Here is a 20,899-nt window from a genome sequence, read left to right on the forward strand (position 1 = left end):
TTGTGATGACAGAAGGCTGTGTTATGATTTAAAATTGAGCAGTATATACTGTACTACAAAACACTCCCCACATAATAATCAATCATTAATGTGGGGAGGGAGCAATAACAAAAACAAAAAAAAAGATCAAGAACTTTATGATGTAGTATTCACAAGTCTTGCATTTTTTACTTAAAAAGGCATGAAAGACCCATTGATTTCATTCAGTTTGATCAGACCAATGTTGCAGTAAACAAGCTGGCGTCATTGATATTTCTGTGCACACAATACAATAACAGGATTTTTCCAATAGAACATTCACATCTGATTGCAGTCAGCTGTGGATTAAACCTGGTCACACCCACCTATTACATCCAAAGAGAAGAGTTTTTGTATTTTTAGTCATCTTAGAAGAATGCTATCACTTAAGACATAATAACTAAATAAGAATATTCTAAAAGTAACTCATCAGATCTTGTGTAAACAGTGTGTGGGCTAAAGTGTGTCTGGGCAGGATGATTTAAGGCACGATGGGTCTGTTTTGATTTGAAGATGTCTGCAAGTCCAGGTGGCTTCTTTCGACAGACTTTCTTACTTGAGAAAACAATTCTCTGCTTAGTAGCACGGGTGCCATGATTTCATGCATGATGTAATGCTTCTCAGCTGCCTTTGGGCTCCACAGTCACTGATGGTGTTCAGCTTGTGTTGCAACAGTATTTTGATATAATGACTCTGCAAAAAAGACATTTTAAAGGTTCAGTGTGTAGAATTTAGTGGCATCTAGCAGGACAGATTTGGCAGAAATAGAATATAATATTCATAAGTATGTTTTAATCAGTGTATAATCCCATAAAAATAAGAATTGTTGTGTTTTCGTTACCTTACAATGAGCCCTTTATATCTACTTAAGGAGCAGATCCACTTCCACGGAGCCCGCCATGTTGCACCACCATGTTTCTACAGTAGCCCAGAATGGACAAACCAAAGACTGGCTCTAGAGAGGGTCTTTCATGTTTTTCATGAGTTTCTTAGCCACTGTAAGTTCTCCTACACTCTTGGAAAATGTTATTTTTTTCCCCACCCGCATTCTGCGAAGACCTGCCCCTGCACTGCTTCTGATATTCTTACCCAACCCTAACCATCTCACTCCTCATGCTTAAATCTAACCAACCTAACCAATGAAGCCAACTTGCCAATCAGAGGCAGAGTAGGGTGGGTTTTTCTCAGAATGTGGGTGGGAAAAAAAATAAGGCACTTGGAAGAGGAAGGTGGTGACATCAACCTCACCACTAGATGCCACTAAATCCTACACACTGGTTCTTTAAATGTATTAAATGACATTTTATAAGTCAACCGTGTTTATTTTATTGACAGAAACTAATTTTACCATTGTTACAATCACAGAAATATTTTCCTTTGACTTCATAGATCAACTAAGACCATCCAGCTAACTGTCTCATTTAATGAACAGCTTCTGTGATGGCATGCTCACTGTTTTACTCTTAGGCAGGTTTTGGATAGTGTAGCTAACAGCAAAAGCTTGAAAGCTGAGCACAAACTCTAAACACTTCATCTTTGTTAGATAAATAAATGCAGAGTTTGTTTTCACTTTCCATCTGAGCATTCACTAAATCCTGTCATATTCCCGTAAACATCCCACATTGTTTTAATTGAATAACAAAGTTTATTCATGATAAATGTAATAATACATTCTTTTGTGCATAAAATGATTTGTGAGAAAATAAATGTGTATTGTATGACATTTCTCAAGGGCAAACACAGTGAGAATACTGCAAAGACTGCCAAAAGCCTGCTAACATTTGCCAGGGTGGGTGTCCAAAGCCAGGGATTTTGGCTGGGCCAAGTGGGCGTGGCCTGCAGAACACAGTGCTCACAGGATGCTGTACCATCTCACTTTGTTGCTGCAGATTTCAGTGCAACAGATTAGAAAGCTGCCTTTAAATGTTCCTCTGGCTGTATTTCCTCTGGGAACATTTCTGGCTTAAGCTCAAATGCGTCTCCTCTAAAACAAACAGCTCTATCATCCAAATCACTCTGTAAATGACAGAACAGGCCGTTCTTGGAAAATTCTCAGATTATTATACACAACAAGTAATTTTGGGTCAGAGCCTGTGCCTGCCTAGCTCTCTCCATCTGTTTGAAAAACAGCTGCTGCAGTAGGACGACTGCTGCTTTAAGATTTCCTGCAGTAAAAGCATGTTCAAACCCCTATAAATAACCCTTCTGGAATCAACAGGATCAATTCAGCCTCAGAAAACATTTGGCCAATCTCTGTCCAGACTCTGTGTATATCTGAGCACTGCAGGACAAACAGTTAAATTCCACAGGCCGCGTGACTCTATTCTCGCATGCAAAACCAAACAACACAGTTATCTTCAGATGTTACTTAAGCTCGAATAAAAAAAACAAAAGCTTAATTAATAACAAATTTATTCCTTGGGTGATGACTGATATGATGTCCTCATGTCTAAATGTCCAGAAATATGGACATAATATGTGATGATGGGAATGAGACAGACTTCTTGGAGGCTCACCACAGCATATATTGTATAGTGTCCATGCAGAGCACTACACCTCATCATCTGACAGAAAACCTGAGGTGTTTAACATTCCCTTTGAAGATGTTACAATGGCGTGTTGTCTGTGACAACTTGAAACTGAATTTTAGGCTTTTTGTCCTTTCACTCTGCAATGAGACATTTAATAACACTTTACACATACAGAGGCGCTGACTTTTAGGGTCCCCCTGGTCTATTTGGTTATTCATCCATGGACTGAATAGTATTTTACTTGCTGTCTATTGGATGCAGTCTTTATAGGATAATAATAATAATGATAATAATAATAATAATATAGCACTTTTCTTAACAGTCTTACAAAGTGCTTCACAAAAAGAAGATAGTAAAAAGGATAAGGCTGGTGACTTTCTATATTTTTCTTATTGTCAATAAATCTCATATGCAGAGCCAAACCAACAATGAACTGATCCTTCTTATTAGTATTGTGTGTGTATCCAAAGCCTGATATATCATATTCCTCTGTATCATAGACCTCCATTGTTGTCCAAAAACTATTAAAAACACGTCAATGAGCCACACCGCTGCACTAGGTGACATGTTAGTGATGTTTTACATGAAAATTACAGTTACAATAGTTTGTTCCAAAGACTAATAACAGCGGTCACGTTTTCAGTCTCCAGAGAGTCGTTCGCACTCAAGTTCTTATATGTACAATGGACAAAGTTAAGACATTGTGATTTGTAACACAACAAGCTAGTTAAACTCTATAAACAGAACTGCATTCCAGCACATGCACAGTGGAATCTGCCGTACATGGAACTACTTCAAGAAAGACTGAATATGTGATCACTATTATTAGTCTTTGGAGCCATTTCTAAGCAAACTATGTTAACTATTATCTTTAGGAGCCAACATGTCACCCAGTGCAACGGTGCGGCTCATTATACTGTATTTTATGCATTTGTGTCTATGTTGTTGAAAATTCTGTTAAATTATTTGTCGAACCCCATAAAAAACAGAAAACGGAACAATATAAGCTTTACATAGACTTGATTTATTGCAGGGCTATTGGATTGGATTGCATTACATCATACAGATGTACCTATAAAAAGCTGGTAATTAAGTTACAAATCTGGAACAAACAAACTTGTGATCTCCAACATCTCAGCTCCACTACTTAGTGACTTTACTGAGTTTATCAGCTCTGACATTAACCTTAAACTACCATCTTCCTCTTATGCTGCATTTCCACCTCCTGTTAGGCAGGATAGTGGTGTAAATTACTAATATTAAGTCCTAATAATACTTTATTAAATTAATGAAACTGGTTATCATTGGTTTTTCACACACTCATATGACCTAGGCACACATTGCCTTGTCTATGAAGTTGATTGGGTTCTTAATTTGTTGCGTTTTGCCTGCAATAAATGCTGTTATTGGCATTATAACATAACAACTATCAGAAATGAATTCAGAACCTAACTCAGCACACAGGAAAAGTTTAAATCAAATAAACTGGAGATTAAAGTAAAGGTAATTCTTTAAATGAGGTGGTCAACCTCAAATGGTTAGCGTCGTGCTACTGTTTGGCACTGTGCTGACACTAAATGTGAAAAGCCTGGACTGTGGCTGCAGTACTGTCGCTACAGAGGTGGCTGACCAATAAATAATGCCAATAACAGAATTTATTGCAGGCAAAACACAGCAAATTAAGAACCCTATAAACCTCATGGACAAGGCAATGTGTGCCTGGGTCATATTAGTGTGCAAAACAACAATAATTACCTGTTTCATTCTTTTAATAAAGTATTATTAGGACTTAATATTACTTAATATTAGTAATTTACTCCATTATCATTGGGACATATTAAAGAGGTTTATAGGGTTCTTAATTTGCTGTGTTTTGCGTGCAATAAATGCTGTTATTGGCATTATTCATTGGTCAGCCACCTCTGTAGTGACAGCACTGCAGCCACAGTCCAGGCTTTTCACATTTAGTGTCAGCACAGTGCCAAACAGTAGCACGATACTAACAATTTGAGGTTGACCACCTCATTCAAAGAATTACCTTTACTTTAATCACCAGTTCATTTAATTTAAAGTTTTCCTGTGTTCTGAGTTAGATTTTAAATTCATTTCTGATTATGCTATGGGCATAATACATAAAAAACATTAAACCATGACACATCATGGTTAATGACCAACTGTTTCCAATGATGTCATCCCTGCAAACAGCACAAAATAAAAAAAAACCTGTACAGAGAGATGTGGTCGCTGTCATTGATCATAGGAGCTGAATCATAAAACATCATTTCCACTGCATCTCCTAAATAGTAGTAGAGAAAATGAGAAAGATACATATTTGTTACATGTACCCATCTTCTCTTTCTCAGTTTTTCTCTCTCTTTGTCCTATTTGTTGAAGTTTCCTTCCTATCCTAGTTGGGACCAGTCTGGACCAGATGTTTGGCCCAGCTGAGATCAGTATCCCAAACCTGATGACTGAGTGAAGAGGAGACATAGGTGCAGAGGGAAGAAATCATGAAAAGAAAAAGAAAATGAGGGAAAAGTGCAGCACATATGTGTACGTACATGTGTGTTTGAAACTGTTCCCCACATATGTTCTCCTCATTATCCTCCGGCTGCAGCTCACTCTGCAGGAATGCAGGGCTGTGAACACATGTCTACCTCCTAACCCCCAGTGGCACATAAGCGCGCGCGCACACACACACACACACACACACACACACACACACACACACACACACACACACACACACACACACACACTCAGCCTCACTTCCTGAAAGACCCACCACAACACCCAGTGCCTCAGCTGGAACTCAGTAATCCGACTGTTTGAGTTTACTGATGCTGGGGAGAAAAAATCCTGGACATCTAACTGACACAGAAAAGATGCCATGGACTCAGTGGAGAGATGCTGCTAATGAAAAGCACATGGCAGGATCAGTGTGCAGCCATCTAAACAATAGCGGAGTGGGTGGGAGGCAGAGCAGAGATGCAATTACAGCTGGGCTTTCCTTAACAGAGATCTAGTGTTCACAGTATTTTTCACACACTTCTGATATAGAAACATATGCTAATCCTGTATTTTTTGTCTATTTGAGACAAACACTGTCATGCTATGCTGCGACAGAACAGAATAATAACAAACTATGACACAGTTTAGACAGATGAAAGAATCCGCGGTCTTTCAGAAGGAATTAAGATTAAATCTCATTGGCCATAAGCCGAAAAGAGGGGGGGGAGAACCACTGTGACCTTGACAGGGAAAAAAGCCAGGGAACAAACCCAAAAGGCAGGCTTGTCCACCAAGGGAGAGAGAGATAGGGAGGAGAGGGGAGGGTTAGGGACGGAGAGAAACAGGGAAAGTGAGAGAGAGGGAGGGGTAGGAAAAGAGTTAGAGAAGCAGAGAGAAGAAAAGACGCAAAAGTTGTGACTTGACAAAAGAGGGCAGGTACCAGAGGCAGGTAAGAAACTTTATTTGTTTCTTCTGTTTCTAGGAGAGCTGTTTTAGATGGGACATGATAAACAAGATAAGAATGCAGGCAGAAGTGTGTTTGTGTGTGAAATGGAGAGCCAAAGAGGGGCTTCTGTGTTCTCTGTGTGAGTTTTTTATTGGACTAAGGGAGATTCCTGGCACAGGTACAGCAGGGCCATGCTGGTGTGTTTCTATAGAAACGTTGTGCCATACAAAGTGGTACTCTGTCCTCCAGGGAGCTGCCGCGCATTTCAACTCTTCTGCTTTCTCTACTGCTGCACACTCACCTTGATTTCAGCCTTTCTCATCAGAAGAGTGAGGAGAGCTGCTGCACTAAAGTTTGGGAAGAGTGAAGCTTTTGAAAACTGTCCTGTGACTCACTTTGGCTGCTGCAGAATAATCTAAATCTTGATCTTTTTGCAGCTCATCCAAATGGACCATCACGATTTTCAGGACAGTGCACAAGCAGGAATTTTTGCCATTATAGATTTGACTTTCTCTGCAGTGAAGCTCTAATTAAACCATTACACCATTTTGTCATTAGAAGCTCTTATGGATCACAGTCTTAGATGAGTGTTAACCAAAGCCCAGAAAAAAACAAAACTAAAAAGGAAGATTATGAAACTGTGAAAAAAAATCTTAGGCATGCACCACAGCTTGTGATTCACCACAGCCTGTTAAACAGTCTGTGTTGAATCCTTCTACAGTGTGCAGTGATCAATCTTGGTTGAGCTGGATGATGATCAGGACAAAGGAACAGTGATGACAGTGTCCAGTCAGGCTGACTGGAGTCTGCAGGATCCTGATGGTGCACAGTTTTGTTTTTTATACTCTCACTTCAGTTTAGCTTATAATCGTTTCATTTCAGTTTATTAACTTTTTTTGTCTGTACTCCTTCTGACTCCACCACTGCACATGTAGATGGTTTTCACATGGATGTAAATTCAACTTTTGCACAGTTACTGCAGGACAGCCACACCCACATGAGAAAATGTTCTGGCAATAATGTACCATTAGTGCAGACTGGTGAGAAAGGTTTCAAGAATGAGGCAGATACTTCTGTAACTGTTTATCTAATGTAGAACTGAAACTGCACATTTATCTGTGCAGTTACTTCCCATAACTGTTTATTTAGATACATATTGTAGAGATGAGTCATAATAAGACCACAGATGCTATTTGTATGACGTCACATATATGCAACTCAGCACACACCCAAATGATTTGTGTAATTGTGTTGATTAGTCACAGATATTTTCAGACTTCTGAGTCAGATGTCTGAGCTCTGTCGTATATAACGTGACTCTTATTCAAGTTTTTTTTTCAGGGGATACTCGTTTCACAAAACAGCGGTGATCAATTTCAGTTAAAGGAATGACAGTTTCCATTAAGCAATAAAAAGCAAGAGAATGTGATGAAATGGAAAGAGCTAATCATCAAAGACTTTATAGTGACCGAGACTTTTGTTTCACTGACAGCTATTCAAGAATGATAACTATGAAGTTTTTTTTAGTTTTTTTTATTTTCATTCTCCTGATACAGTCTGGGTTGACCGAAGATACTAATAACTCCTTTGAGACCCATAGATGACTTTCATCTAGTGCTACTGCTCAGCTAGTACTTAAGTTTAAAGACATCTGCACTCGTTTTTACTTTACATATTCAAAACATCTGCAACTGCACTGTGACTGATAATTACTAATAATAAATTAAACATGACAAGTTAGTAGATTTTCTAGGGGAGCTAGTCAAAATTTCAATGGACATCAGGAATTCATCTTTCAGCTTGTCAAAACTAAAATGCTTGTGATACAATTTAATAGCAAAATCAGTTTTGGTTCTTACAGTAAAGTTAAAAACAGAATCAGAGATATTGTGAATTAGCTACTGATTAATAGTTAATGATAAACTAATTACATGTATCTGTAATGTGAATTCAGTCAAACTAATGATAAAATGGTTTGCCACCTGATACCATCACAGAGATATCTGTGACACAGTCACAGTAGTTTTTATGCTGATATGTATAAAATGTTCTTTGCAAGGTGATAAATAAACTATTGAGTCATTCATCTCTGACTCAAAGTCAGTCAATAATGACTGACTGCTGGTCATGACAGTAGCAGCAATGATGGAAGGAGAGCTGGTTCTGGTTTTGAATGAGGGACTGGGAGGCTCTGGATGGCTGACAGGGAAAAGGATGGGCAGTGCCAGGAACACCGTCAGAGAAAAGTTCCGATTTATTTTTCCAGGCAGGATGCATTCTGGCTCTAAGCCTCATTCCTGCCCCGTGATTCATACGTGATGTTTATCAAATTGGCGAGGCGGCTTTAATAACCGGAGCACAGTGAAAATAATGGTGTGTTTGTGCTGAAACATTATGTATTTTGACAGGTGTGTGGTGATTATTTACAGCAGGCTTATGCTGCTGAGGTACAATGCACAGCACACATATATACACATACAGACATCCTATATAAATTCACCATTCAAGGATTATGAGATGCAGTCATTCCGGCCTAAAAGTGTTTCCTTCCACTTTCAAAGGTGAATGAATCTTCATGGCAGAGTAAATGCTTGTGATGGTTGGTAAAACATCTGTATTTGTAGCTTTGTGCGTGTGTTTGTCTCTCTGACAGCATAGAGGTCATTACATTTTACTTTCTAGGTTATACAAATCTGTTGGACATATTCAAAACAGGCTTCAATTACACACCTAAAATCACCTCCTTTTTGCTCCTTTGGGTGTGTCTTGGATAGATTTGTATACGATAATATGTAAAAATACTATAATGCTACCAAACCTCTTATTCCAAATGACTCTGAAATGATTTCTGACAAAAACTATTTTAATAGCACAAACTCACTCATGATAAAAGGTTAAATACCATTAAAGTGCATGTAAACTCTTTACTACGCTATATAAACACGGGCGAAAATGTACCCATGCTTGCAATATTTTTATACAATCCTTAAGATACAAATTGGTTTCATCAGAGTCTCATTTGATTAAGTCCAGTTCCTGTTGGACCTCTCCTGGGTAACAGAGCTTAACCTTCCAGACCTGCAGTCATCCCCTCCACAACTCTCCTTCTGGACCAGTCCAGACAATGGAGCCTTTATACCTAAACCTCTCCTTCCCTGTCTCTCATAAGCACTAATTTCCTGTATTAGAATTCCCCCCCCTTGAATTCAATCAAACTAAACAAATCACTCTGCCTTTCTCTTACTTGGTTACTACCTTTCACTGCAAACCTCCACCTTCCATTTGTTTAAACCAGAATAACAAATCAGTTTGTCACTTTGACATTATCACAAGTCCCATTCCTAATGTATTTATCATAATAGATTTACAGCAGTAACTGACATATTTTTCTTACTCATTCGCTGTAATAGAACCTCCGAGGGACACTGGAAATGTTATACAGACGTTTGAGTTAACCAGACTGATCTCCTAATGTCTTCATTATTTTCAGCTCAATGGGACACTGAAGTCATGAGTAGCAACTTTTCCACTTATGTAACAGCAGCAGCAGCAAATTGATAATAAAAATGATTTTCAAAATAAAGTGCAGTGAAGTGCAGGAAGCAGACTGTTGGACGTATTAGTTTTATGATTAACATCTAAAATAAACCTGCTTCATATTTGTCTTGATTCTACTGTTTCGGCCAGTTCAACCCCAAAAACTCTTTATCTCAATGAGACTATCTGCTGCACCACAGGTGGAACAAATCAAAGCTCAAAAGGTAAAAAACAGTTGGTTGCTGAGGGATTGAGTTTTCTCAAAGATAAGTGTCTTGCTCTGAACTAAGCCTCTGAATGCCTGCTGATCACTGAAGCAGGACTTGTACACACTTGAGAGTCAGCGTTGGCCAAGAGGGAAGAGTGAGAAAGAAACACAAAAAGGACCAATGCATTCCAGTCATTACACTGTCTTTATGGGTGGGATTAGCCGACCATATTGGCTAACCAGCATAACCAAAATGACAAAATGGTTATGTGTTGTGGGGCGGCTTCTTTCTCCATATACTTAACCTAGCAAGCAATCAATCAATCAATCAATCAATCAATCAATCAATCAAGCAATCAAGCAATCAAGCAATCAATCAACCAAACTTTTTTATGTAGCACCTTTCAAACAAATCAAATGCAATTCAAAGCACTTTACAAGCGATTAACAAAAAGTAGGATGTTAGAAATGGATTCAGAGACTAATGCACAGTGAGATAATTAAAAAGCCAATAAGAGGTTAATTGAACAAGACAACAATAAAAGATGAGTAGTGAGTAGTGAGTAGCAGTAAAAAATTACATTATGAAATACTGCACAAAATAAACAGATTATAGTAAAACAGTAAAATGTTGATAAAATAAATCATAACGATCAACAATAAAATGTTGATAAATAATAATGATGATAATAAATAAAATAAGTATGAATAGTAAAAACATACAATTGTAAAACAATACATAAAAACCAGAAAAAATTGTCGGGTTTTCAGTTTATGTTTGAAAATACCAATATTTTCAGCTCCTCTCCTCCTCTGGAAGGCTGTTCCAGCGGCTCGGAGCGTAACAGCTGAAAGCAGCATCACCAAATATTTTTGTTCTGCTTTGTGGAAAAGAGAAGAACCAGAGGATCTGAGGGGCCCCCCTGGTTCATAAACCAAAAGAATTTCTGAGAGGTCGTCTAGTGCTCTCCTTTCGGTCTTAATCTGTACTAGTGCAGCAGAATTTTGAATTTATTGTACTTGATTTATTGTTTTCTTCAGTACACCAGAAAGAAGAGCGTTAAAGTAGTCTAGCCTGCTAGTTATAAAATTGTGCATCAGTCTCTCTGTGTTGTCTTTGGCCTCTTTTTGGAGATGTTCTTCAGATGATACAATGCTGTTTTTGTGAAACTCTGCACATGAGCCTTGAAATAAAAATCTGAATCCAAAATCATTGCCAGATTTCTTGCTTCTTGGCTTGGATTAAGTCTTAGGGTTGTCCAGGTGGGCTGAGTCCTATGTAATGCTGTAGAAATTAAAAATTGTTTCATGCTCTATTTTAGGACCATGAAGGCCGGCGTGGGACTCTTCTCTGCATTGGCTCTGTTTCTCCTAATGGGGGCAGTGTTTACCCAGAGGCCTCGACCAAAGAAGCCCACCAGACGCCCAGCCACCACCAGGAAGCCTTCTGTCCCCCGGCCTGCTGTGCCAGCAGAGCCAGAGCCCCAGGAGCCTACAGACTTCCCCCCGCCTATCCTGGGCCCACCTTCCGTCTTTGCCGACTGCCCCCGAGAGTGTTTATGCACCCCAGACTATCCAAACTCTCTCAACTGTGAGAACCGGAACATCCGTGTGATCCCTATCATCCCACCCAGAGCCCACTACTTGTACTTGCAGAACAACTACATCTCGGAGGTGACAGCAGAATCATTTGTTAACGCCAGTGATGTCCGCTGGATCAACCTGGCAAACAACCGCATCCATCGAATAGACAAAGAGGTCAGAGAGTTTCCTCCATTCATATTCCTTATTCAAAATACCTTGAAACCATCTAAAAGTGTATTTTCTGTATCTTTCTCTCATGTAGGTGTTTCAGAAGATCCCCTCTCTGTTGTACCTCTATGCACAGCATAACCAGCTGAAAGAGGTCCCTTCAGGCCTCCCAGCAAGCCTGGAGCAGCTTCGCCTCAGTAGGAATCGCATTTCCAAGATCCCTCCTGGTGCCTTCAATAAGATGGGGAATCTGACTCTGCTTGACCTGTACAACAACCAGGTGACCCTTTTGGCTTCGATTTAGCATCTTACTACACTTGTGTTGTTTAGGTATGAACAGCATCAACTGTATTTTAAGCATTTCTGGACCAATCATGAGCGTGTTCCTGATGTCTTCCCTCTCAGCTGAGTGACAGTGACCTCGGAAGGAACATATTTAAGGGCTTGAACAGCCTGATGCAGCTCAATCTGGCCCGCAATTCTCTGAAAAAGATGCCTACTGGGGTACCAAATGGCCTCATACAGCTTTTCCTGGACAGGAACCGTATAGATGACATCCCAAGGTAAGTGTACAGTGTACACATTGTCTGCATGCATTATTAGATGTTGGTTGGATGTGAAATTTCACAACTGTCCTTTCCGTTTATCATTCTCTTCAGAGACTACTTCCGAGGCTTCTCTCACCTGGCATTTGTGAGGCTGAACTACAACCAGCTGAGTGATAAAGGAGTTCCCAAGAATGTGTTCAACATATCCACCTTGCTGGAACTGCAACTCGCTCACAACCAGCTCGCCTCTGTTCCTCTCTTCAATGGTCACCTGGAGCACCTGCACCTCAACCACAACAGCATTGAGAGTAAGGCTTTCCAAATGGATTTTGTATGAAAGGCCCTGCATGCATCACAGGTGTTTTCACTTATTGGCTCATTAGACATCTGCATTAGGTTCATGTTGGGTGGAGCTATACTGGGAATTCCACTAAGTCACCAAAAAACATTTACCAATACTCTGTCTGTGTGCAAGACATTTTGACATCACAGTAGGAAAAGCACAGGTGTAAATAACAAAATCAATGATGGCTGAATTCCACTGACAATAAACATGTAATCAGTCAACCACTATATGGGATATACCAAGCTCTGATTAACAACAGACTCCCTGAACTGATCTGTTCACTACAAGCAAAAGTCTTTATACTTGAAATAGTTTTTAATGGGTCACTTGACTTACTTTCTCATAAATCTCATCGACCAAGTTTATTTATGTGGCCTAATCTAATTTTTATTTTTTTTTTAAAATTGCAAACATTTACAAGGTCATGACAGGGCTTTTTTCATCAGAATTTTTTTTAAGTTCTTCTGCCCCCCAGTGGCCAAAAGTTTGAACTGCTGTACCTGAAAATCAATTGACATTTGTTGTTTGTTGAACATTCTTTCTACCATAAAATAAGCAGTTTAGTCTGTTGAAACATGATTCATGATAATCATAAGCTGATACACTGTTTTCTATCTACAGATTTTTTAGAGTCAAAATTAGACAGGTAAAATAAATATAATACCACAAAATTTGACACATAGTGACTTAATTTCATTTATCTCAGATGTCTTTCAAGAGTTTTTGAAGCTTAACTATCTTCACACAGGACAGACAATAGCACCAAAATAATCTTGCAGATTGTACTTTACTACTTTTGGCGCCTGGCATTGACTGGTACATGCTTAATCTCCCATTCAAACGTGACAACTGACCGGACAGGACTGTTAAGACTGTTTCTGTGTTGAGCCTAAAGGTGAACACTTTTTTGCTGATACAGCTGCAAAGTTTTGCTTCAAGCTTGCAGAGTTACAACAAGTTTGAAATCACCCTTCAGAACTTAATCTTAAGGCATTTCTCTTTGTTGTGTCTGTAATTTATTTATTCCATATAAAGCATGATCACATTTGTTTGCTTAACTGATTTATGTCTTTTTTTTATCCTTGTCCTTGGTTTTAGAGCTTTGGAGTCTATAAATTACAAATGTTAAATTATAAGTATTGTCAATGAGTGGAATGATCACACTCAATTGGCAGATTTTTTAAATTCTTGCTTGTTTGAAGGAAAACAACATTTGAGGACCAGACATTTTACTGTATGACTGTGTGTTTTCCTGACAGCCATCAATGGCACCCTGATCTGCCCATACAGCCTGCAGGCCGTTGACATCGATAACAATGTTGTGCCCAGACTAAGGTACGTCACATTGTGTAACATCTTGGCACTCAGCAATACAAACTGGTACAGTCGCACCCTTTGACAAGAAGTAAATAGGAACAAAATAATTTTGTCAGGAACTAACAAGTTTTGAAAAGCAGGTGTCATGGTTATGGCATGCTAAATACCCGTTCTGTTGCTTCAGGTACCTGCGTTTGGATGGAAATCACCTGAGCCCCCCCATCCCTATGGATGTCATCATGTGCTTCAGACACCTTCACTCTATTGTCATTTAGGAAGCTAAAGGCCCGGGGGCATGCATACACGCATACACACACACACACACACACACACACACACACACACACGCATGCAGGCACACATACACATGTACACGCACACATACACTCACACACACACAGAGTCACTGTGTACCTGTACATGCTGTGGAACTGTGTTACTGAAAGACGGACTCCAAATAAAACCGTAAAACTTTGATGGTTCAATCTTTTTATATTTGATGACAAATTGCCAGAGATTGGACATACTGACATTTAGGGTTAGGTTTTTGTAGGAGTTGCAATTTATCAGTCTTTTTTTTTTTTTTTTTTTTAATTTTTGTTGTTGTTTAATATACAATGCAAAAAAATGAATGAGGAAAGCCTGAAAATACAGGTACATTGACAGACATGCTACAGATATGGAGGGTAGTTATGTTCATATGACCAGAGTAGAGCTGCAACCACGTAGGACAAACAGACCTGCAGTGGATGTTAGAAGAACCAGTTTAAACATAACTACCATGTAGTTGAAACTGTCCAAAATGTGCCTGTGATTTTCAAGGTACTCCATGTAAAAATGTCATTGTATTCTTTTTATTCTTATCTCCTGTATATTATTCTTCTGTATAAAGAATCTTTGTACAAATAATGGAAAATAAACGTTTTTTCTTTGATCATTTGAAGAGTTAACTTGCAGAAACATCTCAATTTTTATTAATTTTCATAAACCATGTTTTTTATTGTGCATTCCAGGTAATATCAATCAAACTGCAGTTGGGTTAAGTAATTAAAAAGAACTCAACAAAATTAAAAATAATAATAATTTCAGGTTTCAAATTTAAACAAAGCTATGTAATAGATATAAGTTTCTTTTAAGTGCAATATTTAACATTCTTTAACATACAACCAGTAGGTAAAGTACTGAAAATTACAACAAAAACAGCCCATTAATGGACAATAATACACGTGTAGAACATCATACCTTGGAAAATCCTGGCCAGACTATAAAACCCCTGAGCGTCAGAGTGTCAGAGAGTGTCATTAAAGACCACAGCTGTCCTTTTTTTAAAGAGCTACCACAGTAGTGACTGGACCAGCTCATTGCAGAACTGATTCATTGAGCCTAAAGTCTGAAACACTTCTTTGGGAACTGCACTAACCTGGAGAAACATGAACTATTTTATAGTATTATGTAATATAGCAGTGTTTTACAGTATTCAGTATGACTCAGTATTCAGTGTTAGTATTTCATAATATTCAGTGTAACTCAGTATTCAGTCTCAAATTAGTATTCAGTTTGACTCAATACGTTTTTAGTGTTTCACAGTATTCAGTGTAATTCGGTATTCAGTATTTCACAGTTTAGTACTTCATGTGAATGTCCTCTTTTCTCTGATTCTGACCATGGCCACGGTGGAGAACAACACCGAAAAACATACTGGTACAGCTGTCTTGAATAGTTGATCTGTGAAATGGGTCACTTTGGCAGCACCAGATTCAGCATTATATCAAATGCAGTTGTGAAATTTTCCTCCACAGCGTTTAGTAGATCATAGACTTTATATCCTCTTCGCCTGTGTAAGGTACAGGGCTGATTCTCTCACAGGTGCTGCACACATCTTTTGACTGGTATCAGAATGTCAGGTTGAAGTCATACATGATTAGTTGTAATACAAAGCATAACCATGAAAAACGATTTAAAGTTTAAAATCCAAATGCTAAACATTTGCTTTTTCCATATTTTCAAACATTAACATTTGGAACATTTCTCAGTTTATATCAATTAAAAATGTATCTTTGGGTCTATAAACTTCAAACAAAATAAGCAATTTGAAAAAAACAATCCACATATACACTGAAAAGGAAAATTGTCAGTAGAAGTGTGAAGGCAAAACTGGAAGGTCCGTGTACCCTCCATCCAAAACTGAGTTCAACTTGTTTGATAACAGGATAAACAAATATACAATGTATTATTTTGTTTTTCTGTTAAATTAAAAAAAAAACCTTTTTAAACAGAAATCCATGTGCTTTCCCCGTTTTCATCTTAAAATCGGCAATTGGAATGAATGAATGGATGGATGGACAGGCGGACAGATGGACAGACAGATAATTAGATAGATAGATGGATCGACGCAGTGAGATGTGTGCACTTACACATGAGGCACAGCAGCATAACATCATTGCTTACTTAAATCTCCTGACACAGGATTGGTCAGGATCTAATGGTAAATAATGTTCTGGGTTCTTCTAGCCTACACATCCAAAAGGTCAGCTGTTACACACACACACACACACACACACACACAGTCCAGGTTCATACAGTGATATTGTTTGGAGTAAAGCAGCCATCTTGCTGATAAATCCTGAGCTCCATCAGAGCTGTCTAAAAAAAATATTTCAGAAACTTTCGGAGTTTTACGTACATTACTGCCACTTAAGCATGGATGTATTTTCTTGAGCCAAATGCATGACTGCAATGCATTGTGGGTGATATACACCTGTGAAGTAACCATTGTTGTTGAATCACTCCCTCAGCCGTCCGAGGGTCAATCTCACCAAGTTTACTTCAGTATTTCTGACAAATAGAAGGACACTCATGATAGCAGCAGGGATTCCCCCAAGGGTAAGTGCCAAGGGGAAGTCAACGAGGGTGAGTTAAACCACTATTGAAACATATAAGGAGAACTAGATACAGCGTAAGAGGCAAAGCCTTGTTTATTCCTATGAAAGTTTCTCAGTGGCACATGAAGCAAAAAAAGTTTGACTTCTGGATATAAAGTTACCCAGATCTTCCAGGATTGTGTGGCCCATAGAGCAGGCGCACCAGAGACTTCCACCGGCCGAGCCAGCTAATTTCCAGTGTAGCCCTCCGCTAACTTGAATGGGGTCAAAATAATTCAATTGTGCAATCTAGACTTTCCAAATGTTATTGGACTGAATGGATTGAATTCTGATTGTGAAGTGTGTGACACTCAAAAAATTGATCCATTTTGGCCACTATGTCAAATTGGCTTCAGAGCCCTGGGTCAGGATGACACTTTGTTGTCTTACATGGTTCTATTTCAACCTCATTCAGATTGTCACCATGGTCTTCGCCTTGAATGATGCCATCCATCTACCTGTCCTTGAGACCTTATGTCAACAAAGTCACGTCACTGACCTTAGGAGGCTTGGCTCGCCATCTATAGGAGCATCCAGGTGAACATGCCTCTTCCTCTTTGCCTTCCTCACCTCATCCGACACCGTAGGTGCGTTCCAATACCCATACTACCATACTATTCAGTCTGCCAGAAAAAGATTTAGTATGTCCCAATATGTCAATTGCAGTACACAAAAAATACCAGAATGTCCCACTGCAACGGGTCACATTTTGCAGTATGGAAGCCAGCATGCTTTTCTGGCTATTCTGACCCACAATCCTCTGCGCATTAGCTGCTACAGACGATACGTCGCATCGACTGAGCCCCCGATGTGACGTATCTTCTGTAGCAGCTAATGTGACCCAATGCAGTAGGACATTCTGGTATTTTTGGAATACTGCAATTAATATATAAGGACACACTAAATCTTTTTCTGGCAGACTAAATAGTATGGTAGTATGGGTATTAGAACGCACCTACGGTGTCCGACAGTAAGGAAGGCAAAGAGGAATGCTCTTATAGACAGCGAGCCAAGCCTCCTAAGGTAAGTGACGTGACTTTGTTGACATAAGGTCCTGAGGACAGGTAGAAGGATGGCATCATTCAAGGTGAAGACCATGGTGACTCTCTGAGTGAGGTCGAAATAGAACCATATAAGACAAAATGTCATCCTGTTTTATTTTGTCCGTTGTGGAATAAAGCACTCGGTTTATTTTGGTTAACTCCTCGCTAGACAGCGCAGATACCTGACAAGCTTGTTCTTAGTTGTGTTTACAAGCAATGGAGGGACAGCACATCTCCAGCTGAACAGACTCGCAGCCATATTGCATCACCTGACCTGAATACTGCACGCTGATCCCCTGAACAGATTAATCGGGTTCTGTTCAAGAACAGCACTGGTGTTTAACGTTTTCTTCTGTAAGGGCTTTTTCATATTAGGTATGATTGCTTAATACTGTGCCTGAGTATGATTGCCCCTCCTCTCCACTGCCCCGCCACTCAGCTTTCATATTAGTAATGTTGTTACCTGAGTAAACTTGCGTATCTCCACACTTCAAAGAAGAAGAACAAGAGGAGTACACCTGCATCATCAACTACACAACATTTGTTCATGTTCTTGATCCAGTGTAGAAAAGCACGCCAATTGCAAGATCCATACCCCATACCCCTGTAAGTTTTGTGCAATCAATATGTTTATATTTTGAAAACAGTCACAGATTTATCCATGCGGCTCTCAGTCTTAACAATGACTGCAAGATGAACATGTAGAATAAACATTTTCTGTTAGCTCCAGATGACTAAAGCTCTTTTACAGTGATGATGATGAAAGATTAAAGGTTGCCCCTGGTTAAAAAGTTAGACAACATAAGGGAAGGTTATTTTCACAAAGAGAAGCAGATACAGGGAGTAAAATGACAAAAACACCTTAAAATGTATTTCAGTAACTCTGCAGGAAATATCAAGTATCATTTTACTTTGTGGCAACTGCTACTGATAACAATTTAGGCTCTGACAATCTTGCCTCTTTGTAGCTGTGTAGCTTGCCTTCTGTTGTCCTGAAAACTCACATAAAATAGGTAGGTTATGTGCCAAATAAGTCTCATCATCATAAATTATGACATATGTTAGAAACAAAAAAAGCTACAATAGCAAAGAGTAATAGTGATTATAAGTAGATCATTCACAAAGATGACAGAGAGAGGAGTTTAATCAGTACTACTGTCAGTATCAACAAACCATTATGGCTTAACCTAGTGGTTTACAACCTGGGGTCAAGGCCCCCTAAGGGGTCATAAGATAACTTTGAAAATGATTACCAAGACAGGATATTAGAAAAAAAAAAATGTTTCTGCTGCACACATTATTTTGATACTATTCTTTTTTCTTTGCTTTTTTTATTTTTATTTTATTACATTTAATAGTTTTACCTCCTCAGTCCTCAAATGATGTTGTCTTACTTGTTAAGTTTTTTAAACTTCGAGTTAAAGCTCAACATGCCACCTGTTATTTATTTATTATTTATTATTTGTTTTGGAATTCAATAACTAAAGTTGGAAAATGATTCAACTGACACAATCTGACAAGAGAACATCACTCTATGGTGAAAATGCTTATAAATCATTGTCATATGCAACCTGTGACAAGGAGTCACAAAGATAAAAATCCAAGAAAGATTGGGAACCACTGACTTAACCAAACTGGCATTTACTGCAGGGTTTTGTTACTGGCAGGTGTTTCTGTTACTTTTGAGGCAATAAATGTGTAAAAGTGACTGGAACTCAATCACAGAAACCTTTATACTAAATAGATGGTAAAAAAAATAGTTTGTATTTAGGTAGTAAACGGTATTAAATGAATACAAATGTCCTAGGCAAGTAGGTGACACATTCACCAGCTACTGTAGCAGTGGCACAGAATCAGACACTGGGATCATTAGCAGTTTTTCCATGTTCACAATTTTTTATGATGACCTCTAGTGGTTGGAAACAAGCACTGAGCATTGAAAATAAGTGAAATATCTTGATAAATCCTATTTTTATACAGTCTATGGATAAATCATCTGGTATGAGGAGGAATAAGTAGCATCCTAAATGGTCCTCTCAAGCTCCAGTGGGAGTATCTAAATGTATTTCCACATAAAAGGTTGGATGTGTTTATTAATTCATTATTGACCTATAATAAAATGAGCCTACAGAAAATGTATTCCTTTACTCCAATCAATACTGAGGCTGGAAGAAACATAAGTACAGATATAAGGGAAGACCCTGCTTCTTCATTATGGACGTTTTTTCCTAGAGTTAAAACAATGCCTTTAACAATGAAGGGAACATGGAAGGACATTTGCACACTGTACACTAAATGACAATACATTCAGCTATTTCCATGTACATTTTCATGTTCCTTCTAGCTAACCCACCACCTACCTATGAAAATGATCGAAAAATGCTGCCACACCTGGTTTTATTCTTAATGTCTTCATGTCCATTAATGGTAGAGACCAAAGTTTGGTGAGACTAGGAACAATACTTTTCAAGATATTAATGCCCAAACATGGTTTCCCAAATAAGCCGTTTTTGCTTTCTGTCTGATTTGACACAGAATGACTCACTTCCTGGAGGGAATTTTGGCACTTGCTTCTTTGCTACAGATGCTATCACTTGACTTCGTATGATTCCATGAATACAGGTTATTCCTGTTTCAGATGGACTTCCCTGCTCATGATTCTTTCCGCTGTGAGTGAATTTTCAGCAGTCATGAAAAATTAACCTGACCAGGAAGGCACAAGCAGGTGAGCAGGTCCGGTAGGTGTTTCCGATCAGGACTTGTCTGACAGGAGTGAAGTCACTGCCAGTGATACTGTTATCTGAGGAAAACCCTTACTGTAAGAGAATCTCTCACACTGCTGCACTGAGGGATGTTTTATTTCCAGTATATAACTAAACTACAACATTTGAGAGCAGACACGGTGACTGGTCAGAAGTCTATATGAGAACATGAAAACAAACTGATATTGCTGCAAAACACTAATATATTTCACCCTAAAATCATACACCAACACCAAATAAATCATCCAATTCAAACAATGTAATGTAAACACCTTTAGGCTGCAGAGTGATGACAACACTCTAATGAATGACAGTGAAGGTGTTTCTCTACACATCAGGGAGGAGGAAATCTTCAATCATTTCCTATTCTTCACATCAAGTGTTGAGACATCAGCCAGCAGTTCCTTTAATTGCAACACACTTCCTCCTCCTGTAAACGAATTAGAGTGCGTGTACAAG

At 38.7% G+C, this 20,899-nt stretch overlaps 1 protein-coding gene across 1 annotated transcript; it reads left to right on the top strand.

Moving 5' to 3' along the window:
• Window positions 1-5,910: 5,910 nt before the first annotated feature.
• On the top strand, window positions 5,911-14,648 carry LOC122981486 (proline/arginine-rich end leucine-rich repeat protein). Its single transcript, XM_044350226.1, has 7 exons — window positions 5,911-6,009; window positions 11,074-11,509; window positions 11,598-11,783; window positions 11,909-12,066; window positions 12,163-12,359; window positions 13,657-13,732; window positions 13,899-14,648. The coding sequence occupies exons 2-7, from the start codon at window positions 11,078-11,080 to the stop codon at window positions 13,987-13,989; spliced, it is 1,140 nt and encodes a 379-aa protein (XP_044206161.1). The 5' UTR covers window positions 5,911-6,009; window positions 11,074-11,077; the 3' UTR covers window positions 13,990-14,648.
• Window positions 14,649-20,899: the final 6,251 nt, after the last annotated feature.

This window comes from Thunnus albacares, chromosome 4 (assembly GCF_914725855.1).
Source record: "Thunnus albacares chromosome 4, fThuAlb1.1, whole genome shotgun sequence".
Taxonomy (NCBI): Eukaryota; Metazoa; Chordata; class Actinopteri; order Scombriformes; family Scombridae; genus Thunnus; species Thunnus albacares.

Excerpts from the sequence above, each read along its gene's own strand:
- LOC122981486 (XM_044350226.1), top strand. The coding sequence starts at position 11,078 with ATGAAGGCCGGCGTGGGACTCTTCTCTGCATTGGCTCTGTTTCTCCTA. Across the intron at positions 11,510-11,597 it reads TCCATCGAATAGACAAAGAG|GTGTTTCAGAAGATCCCCTC; the intron begins GTCAGAGAGTTT and ends TCTCTCATGTAG. Across the intron at positions 12,360-13,656 it reads CAACCACAACAGCATTGAGA|CCATCAATGGCACCCTGATC; the intron begins GTAAGGCTTTCC and ends TTTTCCTGACAG.